Source organism: Seriola dumerili, unplaced genomic scaffold (genome assembly GCF_002260705.1).
Source record: "Seriola dumerili isolate Sdu_G_001 unplaced genomic scaffold, Sdu_1.0 BDQW01000017.1, whole genome shotgun sequence".
Lineage (NCBI taxonomy): Eukaryota > Metazoa > Chordata > Actinopteri > Carangiformes > Carangidae > Seriola > Seriola dumerili.
In genome coordinates this window covers 6,092,889-6,119,332 of record NW_019174272.1, presented here as the reverse complement: position 1 = coordinate 6,119,332, position 26,444 = coordinate 6,092,889, and the positions used below count along the sequence as shown (strand labels likewise).

Sequence of the window (26,444 nt, the reverse complement as noted above, 5' to 3'; positions counted from 1 at the left end):
TCAGTTATATCAAAGACTGATCTTTTATGTGTATGGACATTATATTTTCAAACAGGTAAATATTACCCATATGACTTCAGGAATGGCTACATCAAGTGTTTTTAAATATGCAGATTACATCAGAACCAAACATTTAAGTTGACTGGCCATAGCACCGAACAAAAGCACATTGTTTTGTATAAAGGGACCAAAGCAACACTTAAAATAATATTCATTTTGCTCACTGTACAGGCAGCGTTATACTGTGGCATGTGCACCAGCATTTCATAAACTCATGTTGGAATGACCTATAATGTTAATGTCACTGCTACATTACGGCCACGGTGATAAATTGCCTCAATAAAATACAAAACGTTGATAAAAGCAATATCAAAACAGCTTACATTCAGGTACCGTAGATGACACTACAACAAGCTCTTTGCATAAAAATGTGTGACCGAGGTCCTGTACAGTATCTCAAAATATAAAAAGCTTCTTTTCACATTTCACAACAAGTGGATGCAGGCCATGCAACAGATTGCTTGTTATCTACATAAAAAATATGAAGTCAGATCATGCTTTAAAAGTCCCTCGGCCCCCCTTTATCGTCAAGTATTATAATCTCTCCCTGGCGCTATTGAAGTCAGTGGCATTCAGAGAATACAAAAAGATTCAAAGTGGCGGAATTTCCTGTGCTCTTTACAGCAGGGAATGGACTAAAAGGCTGGAAGAGGTTGCACCCTGTGGCCACTTTTTCTCCCTGACTATCAAGAGAGTGAATATCTGATGCTCACTTGTGTTGGTACAGGATGCCCCCCCCCCCCAGGCATTAGTGGATCCTAGTCCAATGTCGAGTCTAGGGATTCAGAATGACACCGGTGGCGTCCTCCTTTTCTCTGCACTGGAATGTGGCGTGAGCCTGCTCCAGATCCTCTGTGACCGCCAACAGCCGAGCAGCGACACTCTGACCTGGCTTCAGAGGCTGAACGTTGCATTCTGCACCATCTGTGAGACAGGAAGTGTGCAGTGTTATCAAACTAAATATATGTAACCATGATGATAACAGGAACAGAACTGAAAATGTACAGCTTAGACGCAGCAGCTGCAGCCTCACCTGGGCGATGGTCAGAGCTGATCTTCTTTTCTTTATTGCTCGGTGTCTGATCAGTGTCTGGCACCTCCAGATATTTTTTCCTGCAGTAACAGTCAGAGACATTAATCATATGATCACTCACCATTCTTCAAAAGCTGCTTTGTATTTTCACGCAGTGACAGTTCAACATTTGATAGTAATGTCAAGACGCATCAGCAGCAGCAGCAGCAGCAGTCGAGCAGTGTACTCCTGTGTTGCAACATAGCCCTCTAGTGTCAGGTAACTGAACTACACCCAGGCTACTTCCTCTACTGACCTGAGTTTATCTCTGCCCTGGAGAAGCTGCTTGTATATGGTCTGAGTCTCAACGTCAGGGTCCAGCGGGTCACTCCAATCACCCAGAGTCACAGCTGAGTGGGTTCGACTGCAGCCTGTAACTAAGAACCAACCTTTTATTGAGCAGTGGTGCTCTACATATGAACCTCAAACAAATATCCTTCAACTTGACAATTTGATGGAGGTCTCATAGTACTACAAGTTTGAGTGCAAATAGCTGCAGTTGCAATCAAAAAATACCATGCAAGAAATAAAATCATGCAGCTTTCAGACAGTGACTAAATGTAATTGGTCAGACAAAATCACATTATGATTCTCAGAGCTCGTTCTCCACTCAAGCAGCAAAGACATGGCAGCTACAAATGGAGGGTTTAGTCATTAAATATGGATCGCCAGGAGCTCATTCACTCTTTGAAACCAGCTACAAGTAAAGTAAGAGAGTGTAATGTTGTGAATTAGATGTAAACCTGCATGTTCATGGAAAATACTGCTTATGCTCTGGGATGCTTTCAATTCACGAGCATCCTTCTGGGGGCGCCTTGGGGGTAATTCGACACATTCGACACACAAATCTGAGCTACATTTTCATATATACCCACAAAACGCACAATAAAAACTGGTTAGATAGTTACGCCACACACTGGGTCCCTGTAGAGGGATTTCTAAGTTTGTGCAGCGTCAGAAGTAATAAAAGCAGGATTACCAGGACGATCTGCCTGCAGGCAGCAAGTCCACTTGCCGCTGCGATGAGCCCCTGGGTGGAAAGAGGGCAGCATGCGCTCATTGTAGATGCTGACTTTCCTGATCGCTGATAGCCACTGGTTCAGCTCATTAACGTTCTATTCAGAGGGGGGGAAATGAGTTTAGTGGCCCCTGAAAGTCATACTGAAATCAAAGCAGGGGGGAAATATATCATTTAAATGAAAAATAAAACAATTCCTTTACTTTTTCTAATAAAAGACAATCATCATCAGTGTTTATTTGATCATAACTCTAATCTAAAAATCCAGCAAACTGTCACCAAAATCAAGGAAATGATGCTTTTCAAATTTTTTCAAACTGAAAAAGGTCATGAACTTGTTTGGTGACTGGCTGGTGTCAGTACCAATGCACCTTGCACTGGATGTACATGGTGTGCAGCTGTCCGTCGTTGTCCTGGGAGATGACCTGCATTACATTCTGCTGTTGAAAGGCATTTTCATCCACCCTCTCCACGGCGCACACACATTGAATAGGGATTGAGGAGCGCACCTGCAACAATTCAGTCACAAACCACAGCACCAATTAACACAAGTATGCATAGGCCAGTGATGAGGGATCATGCTTTTTGCCTCAGGCAGTTTAGACTGAGGTCTAAGTGAAATAAAAGAGACATTTGATCAAAGGGCAAATTACTTGAGCAGTGTACTGATACTGAAATATTTTTCACACATTAGGCCAGAGAGGAACAGTGTGAGGCAAGGAGGAAGTGAAGATGAGATCAGCGTGGCAGCAAAGGCCACTTTTAAGTGTAAATCAGCCACTTCCAATGGGAGCTCGCTTCACTGAGACTGGAGTGCTCCAACATGGAGGAAAGGGGCCAGGACATTGTCTGCAATCTGATTTGCAATGTTAGCATGAATATCCACAGCCTTCAATTAACCCTCGCCTTTATTCCAGTCGCACAAAGCAGAGACTGGCTCAAAGAGAGAGCTTTTTACTGGGAGAGCCTGCTCCCCTCTCTGTCTCCCTCTCTCTCTCTCTCTCTCTCTCTCTCTCTCAGTCTCTGGTTGGTGAATGAGAGGAGATCATTATCACAAGGCTAGGCACCACATGGTAATAACACTAATGATGTTCTCACAAGGAGATCAACACAAATACATTAAAGCAAGCTGGAGATGACTAAAATGTTTCCTCTTTTTATGAGCCAAGTTGATAAACGTCCTTCAAAGGACAGACACAGTGACTGATTCATCATCACAAGACCTATCAGCTTCTAATAATGGATGAGTCACTTTCACATGACTTTGATTCAAGTTTACTCATCTATTTTGTGGTCTGTATATAAGAGAAAGAAAATGATTAATCATATATATGGCATATATGCAGTAGAAGACAAATTCAAAAACACAGCTGGTAAAGTGGAAAAAAAATCACACATCAATATATATTGGTGGAATGTGGCCTTTAGCTTACTGGTTTAGTACCGACCTGCCAATCAGGGGTCTTGGCGTAGGACAGTGTCTCACTAGTCAACCAGAAGTAGCGTTTCTTGAAGGCAAAGCGGGACAACAGTTGAGGTCCCTCTGCTTTGTGTTTGTGGAGGTACCCCTCTTTAACTGTGACAGAGGGCATGAATACAGCCCTCTGAGGCACCTCGGACACTGCAGGGAGAACAGGAAATGTAAAGAAGAACTGTATTTGTAATGTACATGTGAAGGCATGTTCATCCATATAGACACAAGGTGGTGCTGTGACAATAAGCAAACAAGAGTACATTGAGTTGTTTAACTACAGTACATGTCTTTATCTTCAGCACTTTGCTATCGATGGCACCTCAGCCCTCCTTCCATCACCACATGAAGAACAGCTTCAAAGAGGAATAACAAGCATCCACTTCTGTCTAACAAATCCACCTGAAGAGCATTAAATGTCAAACTGGCCTTTAAGAAAAAAGAGTGGGTGTGATGTGCAGAAGGAGGCTGAAACATGATACGTCAGAGGGGGAAGATGTTTCACAACAACCACCTCACTGACACATGACGCTAAGAAAGCAGCCCAGACAAGTTGGGCAACCAGTGTGGCGTGTACAAGCGCCTGTAGCTTCTCACTCCAGCTCCCCGCCAGCTCATTAACCATGTCATTTCTTTTCTAAACTCCAAGCTGCTTATGAATATTTCATCACAGGGCTACAGTATTGTTTTGCCTAATCCTGATATCAGCTGGAAGCCACTAGCAGCTGGCCTGTGGTTGATTACCTCAACAGCTTGACCTCTGAACTTTCCTTGTGATTACAAGTTTAACGGTGTATCCACTGTTATCAGCCTTACCAATGTCATGATCTATGTCGATCAACTTGTCAAGGAAGTCTTTCACAGAGGCCACACTGCGAAGGATGATGGGATGAAGAGGCGCCATCCACTGCTCCTTTCCGTGACCCAGCTGAAGGCCCAAGTTCCCGACACTTTGTAATGCCTGGCAACCACAAAAAGACACAACACCCACTCAACGCTCACACCTTCAGCACATCAACTCTCTGGCAAGTGACAGAACTCAGTGTGAGTGACTGCATATCTCAAAGTCAGAGATCAAAAGGGTCCATGAGGCCAAGCATGCTGTGAGGCCCTTTGTCCGGCCCACACCTGGCCTAGGGCGAGGAGGAAGTCCCTCTCGACACCCCTCTCTGATGCTCGGCTTTGAACCGTAGTCTGGTCGCAGTACACACAAAGGTAAAAATAGCCTGTTCCCTCTCTCTGTAGAGGACCCATGGCAACAGCCCTTCAGCACCACGGACAGCAACCACAGTAGCCACACGTGGGAGAGGAACGAGGTTTCACTTTTCTTCTAATATGTGACCATGACACCGTTGCTTTTAATGACATCAAGGTTGTTTTCTACAGTTGGTGGTCTCTTCAATTCAAAAGCATGGTGAGCTCTTTGTTCCTTGTTACTGGCCTTTCTTGCCAGTAACAAGGAAATGTTTCTTTGGTGTCTTTCCTTTGCAATTTGATCTATTTCCGGTTGTAGCAGGATGTTTGAGCATGTCACAATGTGTGAAGGTCTTCTTCAGGTCTTGTTAAATCATGACAGACAATCACACTGAAAACCACTGCATACCTGGTGTAGTTAGTCAAACAATCCACTGCAAGGTGTGTTGTGTGTGATTTTGAGTTGTCATGAATTTACTACACACATAGAATAAACACTGTATGTTGTATTCCTGCTTCATATTTATTTGTTTTGCACAAAATTAAAAATCCTCACTGCTGGCAAACATGCAGCGTCACGTCCAGTTGCATCCACCTCTTTGCTGTTTGTTTTTCCTTCATTTAACTGTGATGACTGAAAATGAATAAATTATTCATAGCAGTATCTGCGTGTATGTCTGTGTTGTGCATCGTACCTTGGCCAGTAGTAACAGTGTTCTGCTTGTACGCGTGTCAGCGTGCTGGTCTCTCAGCTGGAACAGTTTAGGTGTGAGGATTGCAGGAGCAAAAAAACGCAGGAAGAAGAACCCACTGATGGCCAGATACTTCACATCCTGTAAAAAAAGGGGGGTAAATTTGACAGGAAAGTTAATGAACCTTAGGACTGGCTCTTAGGATAAGAGTGGTAGCTGAATGTGTAACATGCAAAGATGATGTAAAAATGATTAAATCTAAAATATGCAAGACCTACAAATACATACAAATATACTGGCAGGTTTAGAGAAGGTGTTTCCATTTTCAGTGTGTTTTGCTCCAGACTGACCTCATTCTCAGGTTCAGCAAATTGCTCCTCTACTCTCTTGTGCAGCTGTTTGAAGGCCACTCTCATGACAGGAGGACACTGATCGACTGAGCCCACGATTGATTCAGTGATGCTTGTTAAGTAGCCCTGCAGCATCTCCACACTGCTGTCCCGTACCTCTGCCTCTGACACTGCTCCCTTGAATGAAATTCGTCTTTGGAGACAAAGAAAGATTTTGTCAGTCATTGTCAGTACACAGTCCTAAGACAAGGTACCAGCCATGTTGTATATAGATTTGGTTGAATCATGTAAGGGCCATACTCAATTAAGCATATTAATCAAATATACTCAAATATACAGTGTCTTTTTTAATATAACTGATAATGTAGTCGCATGTTAGAGCATGCAGTTTCATTAATTGGACAGCGTATAGACAGGGAGTGGTGACAACTAATAAGGTGATGGCAGGCAGATGTACTGCAGATGTAGAGGATGTTAGATCCTGGATCTCCCTCCATGTCAGAGACATCTCAGGGGGCTCATGGCAGTTGCCAAGCAACAGCCTTCCCCCTTTTCACATTCCTTTTTTCCGTTTTTTTTATCACAGTAATGTCTTCCTCTCAGGGGAGAAGTGTAAAAGAAGCGGGCAGTCTCCTGTGGCAGCATTTCCATTTGACCATTTCAACACATAGGACTGTGAACTACACAGGTGAACCTACAACCCGAAATCCCCACTAGTCATTTGTGGCTTAAGACAAGCATCTGTGAAACAGATCTGGACTAGTTTAAGTCAGAATATGTTTGTAGTAATGTGAGCTCCAGGAGGATTATGTTTGAGGTGTGTTTTACCTTGTGCGGTTCAGGTCAATCTTACATGGGTCCAGCTCGATGTATTTCTTCTCTTCAAAGATGCGGTTGATGATGGGCTTCAACACCTCATGCAGATACAGCATGCCAACAGCCTGACAGCAAAACAATACCATATGTTTAAGACTTCTCATTTGCATCTATACTACAGCAATTATTTTCTAAATGTGTAAATCTGCATAATACAAAGAGTAAACAAGGTGCAGTGTGATGCAGGAGGGGTGCATAAGACATGTCAGTAACTAAGTATACATTTAATAGCAATAGGGAATGTTCAGGGGGAAAAAGATTGACCAAAATGTTGCAAAACATATCATATCATGCTGAAAAATCTATTACTTACAATTCCTCATAAAACAAAACAAGAGATACGTCAACACACCTTCATGAACTGTTCCATGGCCTTTGAGGCAAGTGAGTTAGAGCGAAATAAAGTGTTGGGATCAGCTGTGACAGCAGAACAGAAAAGAGACTAGGTTAGATTTATAGTAAATAATAACATCATTTAACCTAAATATACATTATGTAATACTACATATTAAATTATAACAGGGATGCAGCATCTTACATTTTAGGGAAACATGAACATGATCAATTTAAAGAACAAGGAAAGTGTCTGTTGTACAGAAAGATCAATTCATGTAACATCTATCATATGTATGTCTACTCTTTGCAATGTTTATTTTTAAGTTTTTTTTTTTCAAAGAAAATCTTCCACAAAACATTTTCTTTCTGTGTGATTTTGGAGTAAAAATCTTTTTGGACTAAACTTGACTTGATTTTACTTGAGTAAGTTCACTGAGTCAGCTTTCTCCACATTAAAAAATAAGAAGAAGAAACAGGGGTTAAGGTGCTGAACATGAACCACAATGTCCCTGCTTTGCCTCTGGCCAGAGGCCCTTTGTTGCATGTCATTCCCCATCTGCATCTCTCATCATTTCCTGTCTCTCTCTACTGTTGTCTGTCTAACAAAGGCAATCAATAAATGCCTAAAAAAACACACTGAGTTTGATGTATATGTGAGGGCAGAAACAGGAAAAGGATCCCACCACTGTATTAATAGCTCCCAATGAATGTAATGAGGCAGCTTTCACAGAGACCCTCATCAGGCACATAATCGTGCTTGATGAGAATCTCTGAGATTGAAACATCGCCTCATTAAATTCATTGGAAGCCATTAATACAGTGTGTGGATCCTTTGTCTGTTTCTGACCTCAGTTCAGGCGTCTGGTCTGGTGCACGACGTAAATGTTTTTGTATGTGTATGAAGTGATCTGCTTCAGAGACACACAGCTCAGAGCCACACATGAGGGCAGACTGACCTTGCTGCAACAACGCTTAAATCCTTCAAGGTGGCAATGCTAAAATATCCATGGTGACAGGACTGGGTTTCCAGGTAAAATATGTAATATATTAAATGATGAGGACCTATGGGAAAGGCTGAGTTTTCATTGCAACCCAATGGGAGTACAGTACATGTGCACAACTTTAATGTCTGGCTGCTCACTGCATCTATTCTTGATCAAGCAGTTACCGTTATAGGATCGTGTGGAGTTGCTATGGAAACTTAGGCACTATGCTTATTATCTCAAACTACACCAACAGAACCCAAAGACCAGAGCACAACTCTGTGTAATCATGGGAATGTGGTGCGGAGGCAAAAACATGACTAATCCAGACCAAAGAAGAGCCATGAAAAGACTGTAGGGTGAGTAAATAATTGGCATTGGGGTAGTAAATATAGTGCTGGTGGGCTTTAAATGCCCACACACAGACCACAGCGTTCAGAGACCTTAATGTCATTTCAGAGATAAATAGCTGCAGCCCTCAGAAGTGCTCTCCAGAGTGGAGCAATTACAGCAAACTGGCATGTCCCAAACTCTGACTAATACAAATACTGACTAAAAGAGATAAATAAAGATCTTATGCCGAATGTGTATTGTGTGGTCACAGTTGTCACAGATATGTAGGCATTATTCTATTCCCTATCTATTCTATCAGTTCATATAATAAATACAATGCAGCCCTTGAAATCATGAATATCTGAACTGCCACTGAAGACAGTTTTAATGTCTTGACATGTTGTCCCTTTAATCTTACTAGTGTGGTTGACCTCCCGGGTGTTAAGGTAATCCAGGAAGGGCACCACCAGGCCCTGGCCCAGGTAGATCTTCACCAGGGTCATTGCCACATCTTGACGGCTCTCAACAGTGGTCACCTCCTCCAGCATGGTCAGAGCGCTGCTATCCTCCACCTGGTTAGAGAGGACGGCTCAGGTTATGGGCAGAGCATCTGTGTCACTTGGATGTCAACACAGGATAAATGAGTCAAGATCTCTGTGAATTAGGTCAAAACACTACATATATACAGCAGTCTCCTGACAAAGAGCAGCATTCATCATACAGTTGAGCACATGAATATCAGTGCTCAGGAGGAGTGGTGAAGCTGACCTCTATAGGGGAGATGACCGACTCAACCAGAAGGTCAATGAGAGGCTGATAGTACACAGATGGCAGGATCCGATCCTCCACCAAACGCACCTTCAGACGCAGCGCTCCCAGCTTGCCACTGGAAAGCGAAGGAAAATAGAGTCTGAGAAAGAGGAGTTTTCCTGCACACTTTGATCTTATGCTGAGGTATGCCTCCATTAAAGATCTCCTGGTAGAGAAGGAAAAAGTGTCTGACAGCTCCCAGCACCAATTTTAAATAGTAAATTCTTAAAAAATAGAAGTTTTATGGCTTTTTTGAATGGACTGCTCCTGAATTTGTTTTTCTGTACGTGAAGATAACCAATCACTTGATTTTCCATGGCTCTGTCTACAAACTGCAATATAATTTGCCATGTTTTTGTGTGTGTGAAATCCAGAGGACATTGTAAATAAAAAGGCTGAAACCTTATTAATGATTAAAGTGTAAGTGAAACTCTTTTAAATGATCTTGTAACATGTCTATGTTATTGCAAGGTGAAACACTGATAATATCAGATAAAAGGGTCATTTGGCAAATGTCAGATTTGATATTATACCAGACTTTTATTAATGTGGGAATAACATCTCTAAACACATGTTAAGGAGTCCACATGATTTTAAAAAAACATTAAAAAAAAAACATCAGTTGAATCAAATTGTCCCAGAGGGAATATCTTTTGCTATTACGTCTCTTTTTTGTGAAAGTAGGTCTCTACCTACCACTTTCTACACAGAAGTGTGCAGTCCTAAATACAAAAAGGCTTTAACTGTGAGTCATTTCCTAATGAACCTCTGGGATTTGCTTCACTTTGACGCTATCCTTTCGCAGTTCACTCAGCCCTCTTTGTTCTAAAATTATCTCAAGGAACAGATGCTGTCACAGACCTGGCTATACACCTGCGAGTGTTCATTTAAATGCATGAAAGGGAGCATTGAGGAGAACAAATACTTTCCTTGGAAGCATTTAAAATAAAACACACACAGCGATTGCTACTCAGTTTGAGTCTTGAGAGGTTTCCAAAAACAAAATGCTTGCCTGAGTTATATAAGCACCACAAACTTATCACATTGTACAAATAAGCACACCCATAATCCTCACCCAGCATCCACCTCATTGTTTCCCAAGGGTAGCAAACGAAACCAGCCCTCTAACAGAGGTGTTTTGTGCAAACAAGCAAAAGGGATTTCCACCTGTGGAAAGAAAATCGCAAACAAGGATACAATATCATGTAAGAACAATAACTTGGAATCTCATGGTGGGTGATACTGTGTTCACAGACAAAACATTTTTTTTTAAGTAATCCTGTAATGAAATCTATAAATCTAATATGTAATATTATATTCATGGCATCCTCACCTTTCCCAGAAAGTCATTCTTTCCCACCATGTCCCAGTCCCAGACCTCCACAGTGACAGTTCCTTCCTCACTCAGCTCCTCTGGATCAAAGTCCAGCTCCAGAGTCTCTCCCCAATGAGGGAAACGAGTTTTCTTGATAATCTAAGACGCAGCATTTGGGATGATAAGAAATCCACAATACACTTCTTGTCACCTCAGCTCACACATAAATATGGTAACATCAAATAAAATGACAGACGGCTCCATTGAAACCAATACATACTGTACATGCAATGCACAGAGAGCTCACCGAGGTCTCTGCACTGTGGTTGTTGAAAATAACTCTTGCAAATGGATCAGAGGTGCCAGAGATGTCTCTTGGAGCCAAGTCTCTGTGGGCATCACCAGACCAAAAGACAAAACAACTGATCAATACTTTAAAACACTCAACAAATTCTGCAAATCAAATTAGTCGGTGAGGTGCCGCAAAGAAAAACAACCAAACCACCACTTTCCATTTGACCTTATTCTTTCAAAGTTAATTCACATTCATGGGAGCATGCCATGTCAAGCCCTGATTGACAGGCTCATTAGTGCCCTGCCTGAGAGGGAGAGATTGTAGCCTGGGCCGCACAGATGGGACAGTGAGTGGTGTGATAGTGGCAGTATGACTCAGGACGGGAGTGTGGAGGCCTGCGGGGTGATGGTAATAACATTTCAGCTCAGAAATAATGATGGCACTGCCAGGTCTAAGCTGCAGAAACTTAACTTTAATCACCACTTTAATCATCTTAAATTTGCATATAAAGTATATAGTTTCCTCACATGCAACTACTGTAGATGTACACATGCTTTTATAGTCTATCTAACCTCCTGGTGAAAAGCCTGCTGCTCTAATGTTGAGGTCATCACTGTCCTTTGTTATCTCTAAATGACATTTTCTCCGCAGTGGCTAGATTTAAAGCTCCCAATTATTCTACCTGGCTTCAATGACTTGACATCGCAGACTGATCTTCTCTGTATCTTTCAGCAGCTCCAGACTCAGATGGATCTCCCCCTGGACTTCTTCATCAGGGTTGACCCTTGTCAGGTTCAGCCAACTGTCTAACCCTGACCGTACCACACGGAGAGATTTTATTAATCAAAACAACAATCTTCAATTCTAGTGCACTAAATGTTAAGAAACAGGCACAGAAACTAGGGATGAAAATCATATTTTTCAACTAATTGTTTTCTGTCAATCGGGAAATTGATGAATGAACTATTCATTTCTGCCATAATGTCGAAGTAACATTGTTCTAAACTTAATAAAGACAGTTAAAGTAAAACCTAGATATGTCCTATGGCAGGAATTCGTTAGAGCTGAAACAATCAGTCGATTAAATAGTCTATTAGTCTATTGACAAAAAATAATCTGCAACAATTCTGATTCACTGTTTTACATTATTTTTCAAACAAAAAAATGCAAAATATTCCTTTGTCCAAGGTTTGAGGATTTTCATCTTTTCTCTTTATTCAATAGTAAACTGAATATTTTTAGGATTCAGAGTTTTGATGGACATCACACTGAGCTTTAAGAAATTCTGCTGGCCATTCTTTTACTACATTCTCACATTTCATGGTCCAATCAAATAATAAAGGACCACAATTATGCATTTGAGTAAGTTCACATTTTAAAATAGCAGATTTTGTGCAAAAAATGTCTATAATGCTAACAATTACATGACAAGGTGAAGAAATGCACAGTCAAAAAAAACTACAATATTGTTTTGATAGTCTAAACAATCTGTAAATTATGTGATATCGTTTACATGTCACGTTTCGATGTGCTCTGTTTTCATCATTTTCAGAAAAATCAGACATAAGCGAGGGCACGATGTCAAGGGCAGACTGTGAGAAGATTCCTGCGAGGGAGTAACTGACTCAGTACCACCGCATGAATCACTCGAAGCCATGCCAGGTGGCTTTCAAGAGAGGCATCATTATGCAGCAAACATACCCTGATAAACGCTTTGAGCAATTTAATAAAACTACAGCAGCATCAAGCAATACCATATTTTAAATGTCCTCTGTCTGGCCGAGACAGCGGAGCAAGTGCCTGAGTTCATGCCGAGGTAAACAATGTGTCTAATTTCTTGAATGTGAAGGCGTCAGTAAGAGAGCCAGACATTAAACGGTTTGTGGCCGTTTGAAATGCTTTGGTTGTTCTCCTCATTTTACAGCGCTGTGGGTTTCCACACAAACAGATGGTTTATCACGCACAATGAAAAATACCAGAGTTTATGCTGACAAGCGCCAGGAGCGTCAACATAATAACACATTTATCGGTGTGAATGCTGATTTCACTGCCGCTGAGTTAGAGTTTACACAACTGAAACAGATTCCAAGTGACTGATAAATGTTCAAATGTGTGCAAATCTCAGTAAATGTGTGAGAGTTCTCTAAGAACCGTTCCCAGAGTTTCTGTCTAAAAAAAAAAAAAAAAGCATGCCTTAGACTTAGGCCTTTGACTCGGTCATGGGAATCCATGTAAGTTTAACCTCTGAGCTCCGGTCATTCACCCATCCTGACACAGACTGACGCAGATCTGTTCAGTCATACCTTTAGCTTGAGATCCAATGGCTTCTTTGCTCAGAGTAATCTTTCCAATAACATCATCGTGCCTGCAGAAGAAGATAAAAGAAGAGATTGTCAGACAGAAGCTATTGAAGACACTATCACAGTTGTTTGATCTTGTTGGAGTAAAACAGGGGGTGAATTTGAAGACACACTGATTAGAAAACTGGTGGTCACGAGAAGAGGAGAAAAAAACAAAAAAAAACAACCTTTAATCACTCAATCTGAGCGACCATCTGTCTGATGATGTTTGTTTATTCAAAGCTTGGTTAGGTTTTAACCCAAATATATCAATTCATGAACCAAGTTAAGCAAACACCGATGGCTTGGAGGACCATAAATCTACTGCCAAGCTCCTTCAGTAAAGAGCAATGGTTGAATGTGGACTCATTTTGGAACAGCTTTGAATGACAGTGTTACCCAATGGTGTCCTCATCCATGACATGAAAGGAGAGTGAATGGAAACCCGTGGGGAGGTGCAGTGTATACTCTTCACCCCAGAAAGGATTGAGGTTCTTCCACACTGTGGCAGTCCTGAAAAGAGAGGTTTTACATGTTAGCTTTAACCAGACCTTGCACATCACATGAACGTATGCAATAGCAACCAGTACATTAATAGCATGAGTCAGGAACCACTGCTAAAGCGGCAGCAGTATAAGCCCTCACTTACCCGCATCTTAAGTGTACCTGAGGGTACACAGATCATGTGCTTTGCAACTAATGCGTAAAAGCTACTGGGGTTCACAATCTCTGCAAGCGATTGCAAGATAAATTGATTAATGGAATAGGAAAGAATAAAAAAAACAGGGCTGCTACACAAAATAATATTCATTTTTCTGACTTCTATCTAAATTTTGCTTTTTTTGTGATATACTGGATTCATTCCCTTGCCTTGGCTGTTAAAATTATGCAAATGAAACATTCTGCAAAATTCCTCTCTGATGGATCTGCTCGCAACTTACTTACATATGCAATGGTGTAAACATGCATTGCTTCATTTTCAGGGATCATACTTGGTAAAAATGTTAGGAATCACTGCTCTACACCATCAAGTTAAAATGTCCTGCTTAAAAACTTTAGGCTCCTGGTAGGATTCAGTATATTTTCTGGATATTTCATTTTGTACAGGATAAGGATTATAATTTAAGGATTTTAAGGAGGATCTTTAAGATTTAAGGATTTTATACAAAAACTATTTTACATTCCTTCGAGTAAAGTATTGAAAAAGCAATGCTGTCAGTGCCAGTCATACTGTATATCGTATTGTCAATAGTAACAAAAGCTTTCAGGATACCCTACCCTAGAGATAATTTTAGATCTCTGTATGGTTTTGAGTTTCTAATAGTGTAGTGTGCCCATTATTTCCCACCACAATCTACCAGCTACATCATCCATGAACATCACACTCCAGGAGTCAGTTGGCCAGTAAAACTACAAGTACAAGATAATTAGCATGAGTGTCTGCAGTGAATCATTGTGCCATTTTCCCTCAACATGCCAGATGGAACAATAGCCACTGAGTTCGCCCCATGTTCTTGTTAGAGACAACAACAAACATTTCTTTTAAAGCTCCCTGGGTTGCTGTCAAAGAGCACCACTTGGAGACAATGTACTGTGTTGTATAGTATAGATGCTGTTGAAAATAAGCACATTTTCTTTGAATTCTTTGGAGGATGAAATCATCTGTACTTTAGCACTCATATGGAGAACACCTCTGAACTGTTCTGCTCCCAGCTCTCAGCATTCTCCTTGCTTACACCGGGAGCCCCCTGCAATAATTGATGCGCCCTCTCCATGGTTACCTGCGGGTGTTTTAAAGGCCAGACCAGTATCAGGTTCTCAATGTTGGAGGGGCCACGCTGTGGGCACCACCGCCCTGATCACACACACTTCACCCCGGTTTACATGTGCATAGTAGCGGGAGCACAGCCAGAAAACGAAATTAATGCAAATATTTAAACTGTGATGAAGAATATTCAATATCCTCCAGCTGTAGCTCTACATTAACCAAGACATTTTTTCATGAACATATTATGCACATCTTCATTTATAATTGGAGGGGACTCACCTGGCCACAACTTCATTGTCAACTTTTACAATGCAGTATGGATCACTGGTTCCGGAGCTTCAGATGACAAGAAAAATAAATGTCAGCATGAGACATATTAGGACAAGCAATTTGTCTGATGGTAAACTTCATCTAATTTTCAACTGTCTGTATTTAAATATGCTGAGTTAATTTGAGTACATAGCCCTATCTCACACCTGATTCCTTCAACTAATTTACAGTAGACCGTTTCAAATGTAGGCTGAACTTTTTACTTATCTAACCAAACTGATAAGTAGCTACTAAACAATGTTGCAGTTGTATATATGCTGCCAGCTGAGACTTGAGCACAGCGGCACATGCCAATCAGGAATTACTTACACGTCTTTGGCCGGGAGGTTCCTGCCCTCGACAATTCGAAAATAAAGAGACGTGTTTTTGGCCATTTTGAGTCGAGTGAGCTATTAATCCAGTTTCTCCTATGTTCCCATACGCGCTCTTATAAATAGTGCTCTTCCCCTCCGTAACTGAGTTTTCTTCATTTCATGGCACCTTCAGCGCGTGACGGCGCGCAGCTCACCAGTAGCGCGCGACACAGGCGCGCATCCAGCCCAGTTAGCCCAGCAGGTGAAACACTGTGGGCCACGGTGTGGGCAGCTACACTGCGCTCTGGCGTTGTCAGTCTTATTCCAGCTCTTCTTCTTTTAGACGTGTCTCGTGGATGAAGCATCAGACATGTCCATTCTGAAATGCACGCGACATGGCATTAATACATTACATTCAACAGGACTAAAAATCGCTTACATTCATATCTGACATTGCTCACCAATCTATTTGTAACTGACGTTATGCCCTGTGTTATATATACATACATACCCTGTCGTACTAATTTGTACCACCCGTAAATGTATTGTTACACCTGGTCCTCAGGAGCGTCTCTTCTTTGACACAACGCGCCACCTTGCGAGCATATTGAGCTACTGCATGCACCTTTACAGACAGGCACCTTAGCAGGCAGCTGCTCGGGGTCCTCATTGTAGTGCATGTAAGCTAATAAACAAAACGTTACAACCGCTCAGCTTAAAAACAGCACGTTTTTCCTACAACTTGTTTTTGTCACTTTAACCGTTAACTGACGGACATCGTTAGATGCAGGCTAGTCTCCAAAAGATAACACATTGTCTTCTCTCTGGGAACTGTTTACTATAAAAACAGTGAAGTTAGCCTAAACTGCTAGCTAGCCGAGTGTGTTGACTAGCAGCGTCCTGTTGTTGTTCTCGTCTTTCCAGTTAAGGAGATGGATGGTTATCCCGGAGTCATTGGCGGTGATTCTACAAAACAACAAGAAAGGCATTACTACCTGTTGTCTGAACTGCAAACATTAGTCAAAGACTTACCAAGGTAATGTTGCCTTACCTTCAGGGAGGACTTCCTTCACAGAATTCAGACAAATGATTATAGCAGTGAATGTCTCAGGTTTAGCTGTATGGACGATTTATTGACTACATCTTAATGATTACTGTTGTTTTTCTCCACGGTTAGCTCCTTCCAGCAGCGCCTATCCTACAACACGCTGAGTGACCTGGCTCAAGCACTCATAGATGGGACCGTTTATGAGATTGTGCAGGGGCTCCTGGATATTCAGCATCTGACAGAGAAAAATCTGTACAACCAGAGGCAAAAGCTGCACTGTGAACACCAAGGTCAGTGCTGTGCTTAACAGAAAACATGCAGTGACTAATGGTCATGCTTGCTTGACTGGTTATTTTTCTGTGTGTGTGTTTGTAGCACTCAAGCAAGATCTTGCACGAAAACACAAAGACGCTCTGCAGTCATGCAAGTCCCACAATCTTGCACTTCTTAAATCAAACCAACAAACAGAACTAGAGGTAAGAGAATTACCTCTGATCACTTAAAGGGCTGTTGTTATTGCCATATGCGTTTTTATTTCTTAATAGTTGTGTGTTGTGCCATCAGGCTCTGGACATTCGTGTGCGAGAAGAACAAAGAATGATGGATAAGAAGATTGTAGCGGAAATGGATCAAAAAGTGATAGACCAGCAGAACACCCTAGAGAAGGCGGGAGTCCCGGGGTTTTACATCACCACTAATCCTCAGGTTGACCTCTATACCTGTTCACTTACTGTATTGAAAGAGCCCAGCAAGACCACAAATAGTAGGATAGCATAGCAAACATACACTGTGTGATGCAGACAAATGTCCAGCAGGTGGCAATGTAAGTCCTCACTGCTCTTCAACCACTTTGTGTTTCAGGAGCTGACAATGCAGATGAACCTACTTGAATTGATCCTCAAGCTTCAGCAGAAGGAGTCACAATCTGGACTACTATGAGAAAGATGATACGGAAGCTCCATCGTGCCAAAAGAAACAGACGGTGTACGCTCATGATCCAGTGACTGTGAGATTCACCGTGCTTCAGTCGACATGTAACATTGTTGTGTAAGAAGCAACAAGTTGAGAAAAAGTTGAACATGTGTTGTCCCGAGTCTAATTGGCATCACCATCATAAACCTGTAATACAAGGCTGGTTCTAATGTATACAAGTAAGTTTCAAGAAGTGAAGGAGAGCAGTAGCAGGTTGTGACATAATAAAGCGCTTAAATGCCATGTCACACATTGTGCAATTAAGTAGTTGTTTTGTTGCAAATCCTTTGAAGACACGTTGAAGGACTTCTTAAGGACACAAAGAAATGAACAGATGGCTGTAACTGGAGGTAATGCTGTGACCGTTCTGCACTGAGATGTTCTCTTCGCAAGTGCCTCTTGATACTTTTGGAGCAGTTGGCGACATTTGAGGTGAAAAGGAAAGTTTTATCCTTTGTGTGTGCACAAAGACCCAACTCTGAGCAGCAGTAGTGTATAAAGCTGAATTCTGTAACTTTCCACATGTCATTGCTTTCTGCAATGGTGAAAGTGTCTTGGGAGGTTGTGTGTGAACCTGCTGTTTATTTAAAGCAGCCACTGGACACTTAAAAAATGGACCAGCTCCTACTTGCCCCACCTCAGGATGTTGATCTCAAATGTGTAAAACAGAAACAAGGTGTGAAATGTGTCAGTTGTGTTCTGGCTCTGAACAGACTTTATTCGTGGTTAGGTGTTGAGCTAACCTCAGTGCGTTTACATTGATATTTTTTAAATGTAAATGTTGGTTAATGTTAACTGTTTAACATAAAAAAAACAATTCAGTAAATACCAATAAGCAATTCATTACTGCTTTGATATACAGTGTGAACAAAATCTGATATGGACAGTAGCATTAAATATTTTGATGTGATTTTCCATTACACAAATATCTGCCTTCATAAAACAAATGTTATTAAATGTTTCTCAAAGCATCATTGTGTTTTGTAAATAATTTGAAAAATTTAGTTCTGCAGACACTGATGTAAATATTTTTCACCACTATAATTTGTGTAGTCCTTTGTTCCAAATTATTTCACTTTACTGGGATGCAGCTAGAGTGGCAACACATTTCTGGTTTTTAAAGACCACTTTCAAAGTTAGGCTTATTGAGTGTCACACTGAGACAGATATGATGATATATGTGTGTTAATTTTATCCCACTCTGACTAATTTCCCTATTATATACGTCCTTAAGTCATACACACACCTACTGTTAGTGGTCCAGATTGTTACAAGCCCTCTGACCAGGTCCAACAGCAGGTCTCATATCACATCCATCTTTTTTTACACCGACTACTTACCAAATGCAAGATTTTTATGATTACATGTAAAGGCCCCAAGGTCACAAGATTGTGATTTACTGCACCTCTATTCCCAATATGGTGTCTTGGGTCTCCTAGCATGGTTTTAATGGCCATCCCTTGATACAAAAACTAAAGGTGATCAAGCATGCTTGCCTCTCACATCTTTCAGGGTTGGCACTTGAACCAATTCTGTGTTGCATTCGTACTGCTCGATTTTCTATGACATCCATTTGTCATTTAAACTGTTTAAATATACAGCAAATTGTTTTTGGTTTTTTTTGTTTTTTTCTTACTTTAGCTTCATGCTTGTCTTACATACTTATGATTCTCAAACACGTTCACATTTATATTCATGTAGTCAGGGCGCAGGGACCCCCTCTGAGACCACCGACTCCGGATAATCTCCTATTCTGCTGTAATATGGGTGGGGCGCAGTGGGGAAGCCCTTTCAGCTGAGTATAAAGGTGACTGCGCCTTTAAGAAGCAGTCCTGGCAGCGCATGATAGTTTTATTCCTCGGCGCACCTTCTGCTCCATCACTAGACGATGCACCCCGGTAACTTCTAACAGCACCGGACCTGCCGCACACATGAGACACCCTGGACTACTAAGGTAACGCGATCATTTGATTTCTCGTGTTATTATTGACGTTTCTCCTCCAGTGGATGCAGAGCGGATCATGTTAAATCATCACACATCCCCCACGATCGAAAAGTGCGATGTCGCTCTCCAGTCGGCTCCATCCAGGAGAGAGGAAGTGTAATGCACTAACGGGCTCCACTTTGCGTCCGTTTCCATGTTGTTATAAAATATTAATTTGGCTTTAAAACGACGCTTATTCCGCTCTTCTTCTGTTGTGTGCACGGTCCGTCATGTGGTAACGGATAGGTATACTTAAGATAGATATAACAGTGTAAACGAGTCGCCTATTTTATGGCTCTGGGTTTATTTCTAGAGGGGAATAAGGCGTTACGTAATTATAACAGAGGCATCCTGTTGTCGCCATATGCCTATCGAGGGCAGGAATCAGATGTTGCACCGCCCGGACCAGGAGGATGGATACTAGGTGTTCCTGATGAAAAGACCACACACATTGTTTTACAGTTAAACAAACAAAATAAATCTTAATCTGCATCGCATCTTCTAACGTTAGTGCATTTCCAGCTTTATTTACACATCAGCGATGCCTTTTAGATGACGTGGTCTGGCTTCACACTGAGTGATGAGTGTCCATCGGTGCCACACGTTAAGGCCTCATTGCAAAATCTCGATAAAACATATATTTACAGGTGGGAACAGCCAAATAGATCACATCACAAATTGACCCGTGGGACCTCCTTACAAAGTTAAATGTTACTGCTGTGTTTCTGTTACAAAGAGCAGCATTTGGGTCTACTGTAAGAATTCAGGAGATCCTATTTAACTGACTTACTATTTCCTTTATGTCCATGACTATCACTAAAGCTTAACAAAATGTGCATTTATTTCTTTGTGCTATAAGAATGAAAATATTTCAAACTACTACTAATATACTGAGCATTTTCATGCTGTCATTGTTGTCATTACACAATTATTTATTCATAGTATTCTTAAATATGGAGGCCAAGCTTGGAAGATAATTCTTTGTGCAGAGTGACTAGTACAGATTGGTTCTTCACATTACACTACAGTAGCCTATATGTCCACCAACAGCTCTAAATAATTTTTTTTGAGCCAAACACCAGACCCCAACTTCAGACTTACAACAATATGTCAAACTATACAGCCAAATTATGAACACACAGTATAATGCATTAAGTTTAACCATCATCCTGTGGCTCTGTCCTGAATGTGCACACACAGTACACTCAGTATGGAGGTTAAACAAGTCTGGCTGCGGGAGCTTTTCCTGTTCTGACACTTGTGTCAACACCATGCTTGTTCTCTGTCTCTTGCAGGTCATCTTCATAGACAGGTAATGGATCCAGTGTGACTGCTACAACACCATCCTGCCCAGCTGGCCTGTATAACTCTGTAGCTATGGCAACTTGTCCAAGAGGCTGCGCACCAGCGGTGCGCCTTTGTCAGAGACTGAATCGACTCAAGACACTGGATGATGACATGATGGCCACGTCGCTGAAACGCTGCCTCTCCACCCTGGACCTGACTATGTTGGGTGTTGGTGGCATGGTGGGCTCTGGGCTTTATGTCCTGACAGGAACAGTGGCTAAAGACATGGTTGGGCCTGCTGTCATCATATCCTTCCTTTTTGCAGGTTTTGCTTCTCTATTGGCTGCCTTTTGTTATGCAGAGTTTGGAGCACGCATTCCCAAAACAGGATCTGCCTACATGTTTACCTACGTGTCTGTGGGAGAGGTCTGGGCTTTTCTCATTGGTTGGAATGTGATTCTGGAGAACATGATCGGTGGCGCTGCTGTGGCACGTGCCTGGAGTGGCTATCTGGACTCCATTTTTAACCATGCTATCCAGAACTTCACAGAGACACACATTATGCAGTGGGACGTGCCCTTTCTTGCCCATTATCCTGACGTACTTGCAGCAGGGATTCTAGTAGTTGCCTCGTTCTTCATTTCCTTTGGAGTTCAAGTGTCCTCTTACCTCAACCACATCTTCTCCACCATTAGTATGGGTGTCATCGTCTTCATACTGGTGTTTGGCTTTGTGCTGGCTGAACCAGCCAATTGGAGCCAGAAAGAAGGAGGCTTCGCACCTTTCGGGTTGTCTGGAATACTGGCAGGCTCGGCCACGTGCTTCTACGCGTTTGTGGGCTTTGATGTAATCGCATCCTCAAGTGAGGAGGCAAAGAATCCGCAGAAAGCTGTTCCCATTGCCACCGCGATCTCTCTTGGACTGGCAGCAACAGCTTACATCCTGGTCTCCACAGTGCTCACACTAATGGTACCCTGGCATACACTGGACCCCAACTCAGCTCTGGCAGATGCTTTCTTCCGCCGTGGTTACAGTTGGGCTGGAGTGGTTGTGGCAGTAGGTTCTATCTGTGGTGAGTGTCAACCTTAAATTGAGAAATACAGCTGTTTGTGCATTATGTTTAGCAGTAGCATTGTCTGCACATTGCTATTTCTTGTGTTACCTTCTGATAATGAGTCTCTGTCTCTCTCATTTCCAGCCATGAACACTGTGCTGCTCTGTAATCTCTTCTCCCTCCCTCGGATTGTTTACGCCATGGCAGAGGATGGATTGTTCTTCTCCTTTTTTGCACGCGTCAATCCCGTCACCAAAGTCCCTGTCAATGCTATATTGGTGTTTGGAATCCTCATGGCCACCATGGCTCTCATCTTCGACCTGGAGGCCTTGGTTCAGTTCTTGTCCATCGGCACACTCCTGGCGTACACCTTCGTGGCAGCGAGTGTTATTGTGCTGCGCTTCCAGCCTGAGAAAACCAGCTCCAAGGGAACCGCTTCCACATCTCCCAACCCCAACGCTGAGCCTTCCCCTGCCCCCTCAGAGTCTCAGACCATAACTGAGGACAGCGGGGAGCTGAAGCAGTACGAGTCCTTCTCTGACAAACTCCAGCTGGTGGAGAGGCAGAAGACAAGAGAACGGCGTGGGGTGGGGCAGTTGAAGGCTTACTGGGAACCGTACCTGGGCAAGCTGCTGGGGGACTGTGAGCCGGGCGAGGTGGTGGCCTTCTGTGTGCTGACTCTGATAGTGAGTTCAGTGTCCCTCTGTGCCGTGCTGGAATTTGGTACCAAACAGCTGCAGCTGCCGCTGTGGAGCTTCACCATGCTGCTGGTGATTTTTAGCTTAGCTTACGTCCTCAGCCTGGCGCTCATATGTGTTCATGAGCCGCAGACCGACAGCAAAACATTCCAGGTGAGCTCCTTTATGGGTTTTACTTTATTATACAAGTCTAGGTGTAATATGTTAATTGAACGCTGCTGTCTTTCACTTGGAGCTTCAGATGAACTTGAATTTGCTCATCCTGGCAGCTACATACACTTCAATTATGCTCAAATAAACAAATCTCATTTCAATTTTATTTTCATTTTCATTTTAAGCCATTTGTATGATTGGACTATGACTGGAGTTTTATTGTTGTATAGGTACCTTTGGTTCCATTGACTCCAGGTGCCAGTATCCTCATTAATGTATTCCTCATGATGAAGCTCAGCCCTCTAACCTGGATTCGATTCACCGTGTGGATCGCCATAGGTAAGAAGGCGCTGGATTTAGGTAGAAAACAGCTTCCCAGCTTTTCTATAGTATGTGAAATATATTCCTTAAAAACAGACACATTTGTAGCTCAACAAAGCTACTAAAATGGATTTGTTTCAGTAAGCATCAGGTACAGCCTCTTCTCTACACAAACACAGGCCCTTGATATTATTAGGGTCATTTTGGTTACTTGAAGGCAGTCGAATCCACACATCACATGAAATGAATGTTATCTCAGTAAGTAGTTTGAATACACCATCATAAAACACCTGCCTCGTGTTGCTAGTGAAGGTAATGTACATCAGTGTTACGTCATCAGATGAAACAAACACCTTAAGTCCTTTAAGGAAACAAAAACTTTTCCCTCTGATGATGGTGGTCAAACAGTTTTAAAGCCCTGTCAGAGAAGGGGGGGGGGGGTCATAGGGGAGTTGTGATTAGCTGCATTAGCTTAAGGCTTCTCTGAACCAGTAAACCATTTAAACCCCACTGTCAGGCTGCAGCAAGTTAACAAGATGCACAGTCGTGGAATATTACACTTGACAGGCTGGGCGCTCTCGACTACTTACCCTCCATAATGGCCACTGCAGAAAAAAAAGCATGGGAGTTCTTCATTCGAATCAGAGTAAAGGCAGAGTTAAAGCCAAGTAATGAATATTACACCAGCGTAGCATGGCTGTAAACTGGTCTTGTTGTCTGAGATCTCAAAAATTTGAAAATGGTAACATCAATCTATTAGAAGAGCATGTTTATGGGTTTTTATTACACTAATACATTTATTTTGCTGAATGAAAGATGTTTCCTGCACTAAGAGTTACACAAAACAAGACTCACTTGGAGACACATTTCTCTCTACTCTACTGTGAACAGTGTGTCCTGATTTTACTTCTGAGTCATTTCAGTCACATGTGTGCCGTGCCGTCCCTTTTCTTTTCAGGTCTCTTTGTGTATTTCGGATATGGGATCTGGCACAGTAAGGAGGGCATGCGGGAGCTGCAGCCCAAAGACATGGCCGCCCGGTACGTGGTGCTACCCAGCGGCAGCCTGGTAGAAACAGTGCAGTCTGTCCAGCCCGAAGGTCAAGTGGACACCCCGGCGCACCACATCAACGCCTCCACCGCCTCGACAGCCGAGGAGTACGAAGGAAAGAGATGATGTGTGACCAAACGCGGCCACCATTACAACCGGCTGGTTTCATCTGTTGTCTCCCACTCATAACGCTGTACTATTACTAGTGTACTCTCCGTATCTCACTCCTTTTAGTGTGTGACTGGCCTGCCACAGTCTGTACTCGTTGCTCTGCAAATGTAAGCACACCACAGGATGGGATGCACGCTCTCTGTCTCGTCGTGAAGCATATTTGTATATCTTGTAATACTCGAATGTACAGTAGAGAGCTTTATTACTGTCCTGTAAATTTCTTGCATCAAAGTTGGGTTATATATCCTTTAAGACCAGCTCTTTTCTTGCAAACTTGCCAGTTTGTCAGAATCCACATGCTTATATCCGGTGCTTTCTTTGTGACAAACTGTACTTTTAGTTTGTATATTCAGCGAATAATCATTTTAACACAAACCTGGAGCTGGAAAATCACCATTCACCAAAAATATAATTCTGTTGTTAACAAGGTAAAAGACAACCCACTGCATGATATCATCTTGAGTATGGCAAGCATCCATTTGTTGCATGTTTTTTTTAGTTAAACAGACGAATGCACAGACTTTTGTGAGTTTACATTTTCACTTTTTTACTTCTCCGCTGCCTCAGGAGAAACTGCAGGCTCTTTTAATGTGGATCCACTTATACCTAGACTGCCCTACTTATAGTTTCTACTGTCAAGTTATTTAATCCAATATGTTAATATATGTATTTATTTTTCTATTGTTACTGTTCTTTTATTTTTTTGTGTTTTTGCTCTTATATGGATCCCATGAGCTTTATTTTTTGTGTTTCCTGTTCCTGTTCTTGTGTTTGTGTTATATGAATAAGCACTACGTTTTATATACTTTTAGTATAGGATTAGTCTTCATAAGTCATTTGTGTTCAGCTTTTAGTTGGCTGAGCAACACTTCAGTGCTTCACGTAATCTAAATCTCATCCCGTGACCCTGTTCTCTCTTGTGTCACTGATCTTACACTTGTGCAGGTTTTTTCTCACGCACCTTTAGGAACCAAAACTTTCTCCTCTCTCTCTCTCTCTCTCTCTCTCGCTCTCTCTCTCTCTCTCTCTCTCTCTCTCTCTCTCTCTCTCTCTCTCTCTCTGTTGTCATGAGATTATGAGATGTCAAAGCACATGGATTATTGAGGTTTTATGATATCGTTTTATTTTATTGTCATGTGACTGATTTCCTGAGATAACCTGAGAGATAATTAGATTATTGGATATATAAGTCAAGCACAAACCTACTGATTGACTGGACTCTTCACACACAGGGTAAAATATGGGCAGGCAGGCAGACGTTGATGGGCCTCCGTAATCCCAGCAGATTTGGAGCAGTCCCTGTCGCCAGTCTGCAGCTTGACCTAGATCAGAGAAAGGCACACATGTGAGAACAGCTCATATTATACAGATAACATTCCCACAGCAGCATCCACAGTGACAAAAAATGAACACAAGGATTTTTTTTTTTTTATCACAAATATACATTTTTATTCTGTTTCTCACTTTTTTCATTTCAGTTTGTATTTGCATGTGTTACATAAGAAACCAATGGCCTTAAACATGTTGTAATCAATGCAGACTGACTTCCAAAGCTAAAGTAGTCTGAATGGTTTAGTTGTTTAATTTATGTGTCTGTTAGATAAAAACTCTTATACAGGACGTCATGCTTTCTAATTATGAAACCAAAACACAAACACAGAGGAGAATGTACCGTAAGAGGCATTTTGGCATAGTTACAGAAAGGAGTAGGGTTCAGGAGAATTTTGTACAACTTTGCACACCATTTGAAAACTATCGTCTGGTAATTTTGTGTCACAGTTACGCTTTTGATGTCAGGGCCAGCGACAGATATAAATACTGTGGTGCTTTTTTTAGGCTGATCGTTCTCTCACCTCTTTCTCTGTCTTTTTTGTGCCAGGAAGCACAGTTACAAACGATCCAGTTCTTTTCTTACTACTGAATAGCATTGTACTTGCACATTAAGGTCTCAGATCTTTCTGTTATTGTGTATGTCTGTATAAAATGCAACAACTGTGGTATTAAATAAAAAATAAATGTTTTGAAGCAGCATTTACAAAAATCTAAATTGTGGAGTAGTCCAACTGAAGTTTCCTTCCTGAGAACCAATCATCTCAAATTTAGGAAACATCAATCATGAAAATAATTTCTAAATTGTTGCGGAAAGTCTTATCCTCACATTAGCTTTGAGT

The 26,444-nt window shown here is 41.9% G+C and overlaps 3 protein-coding genes across 3 annotated transcripts; 2 read left to right on the top strand and 1 right to left on the bottom strand.

The window, feature by feature from the left end:
- Positions 1 to 835: 835 nt before the first annotated feature.
- Positions 836 to 15,798, bottom strand: rasal1 (RAS protein activator like 1). The gene is made up of 21 exons (XM_022752737.1): positions 15,552 to 15,798; positions 15,192 to 15,248; positions 13,544 to 13,657; positions 13,109 to 13,170; positions 11,488 to 11,617; positions 10,818 to 10,899; positions 10,529 to 10,669; positions 10,271 to 10,362; positions 9,154 to 9,271; positions 8,804 to 8,957; positions 7,086 to 7,150; positions 6,686 to 6,798; positions 5,858 to 6,050; positions 5,511 to 5,648; positions 4,438 to 4,582; positions 3,599 to 3,771; positions 2,522 to 2,659; positions 2,112 to 2,247; positions 1,389 to 1,509; positions 1,094 to 1,173; positions 836 to 984 (listed from the first exon to the last, which is right to left on the bottom strand). Exons 1-21 carry the CDS (start codon positions 15,614 to 15,616, stop codon positions 836 to 838), a joined length of 2,466 nt encoding a protein of 821 aa, XP_022608458.1. The 5' UTR covers positions 15,617 to 15,798.
- Positions 15,799 to 16,197: 399 nt separating this feature from the next.
- On the top strand, positions 16,198 to 18,526 carry LOC111230157 (protein DGCR6-like). Its single transcript, XM_022756768.1, has 5 exons — positions 16,198 to 16,571; positions 16,713 to 16,873; positions 16,959 to 17,059; positions 17,148 to 17,288; positions 17,445 to 18,526. Exons 1-5 carry the CDS (start codon positions 16,468 to 16,470, stop codon positions 17,520 to 17,522), a joined length of 585 nt encoding a protein of 194 aa, XP_022612489.1. The 5' UTR covers positions 16,198 to 16,467; the 3' UTR covers positions 17,523 to 18,526.
- A 902-nt stretch (positions 18,527 to 19,428) lies between these two features.
- slc7a4 (solute carrier family 7 member 4) lies at positions 19,429 to 24,980 on the top strand. Its single transcript, XM_022758721.1, has 5 exons — positions 19,429 to 19,509; positions 20,835 to 21,898; positions 22,025 to 22,731; positions 22,962 to 23,070; positions 24,011 to 24,980. Exons 2-5 carry the CDS (start codon positions 20,917 to 20,919, stop codon positions 24,226 to 24,228), a joined length of 2,016 nt encoding a protein of 671 aa, XP_022614442.1. The 5' UTR covers positions 19,429 to 19,509; positions 20,835 to 20,916; the 3' UTR covers positions 24,229 to 24,980.
- Positions 24,981 to 26,444: the final 1,464 nt, after the last annotated feature.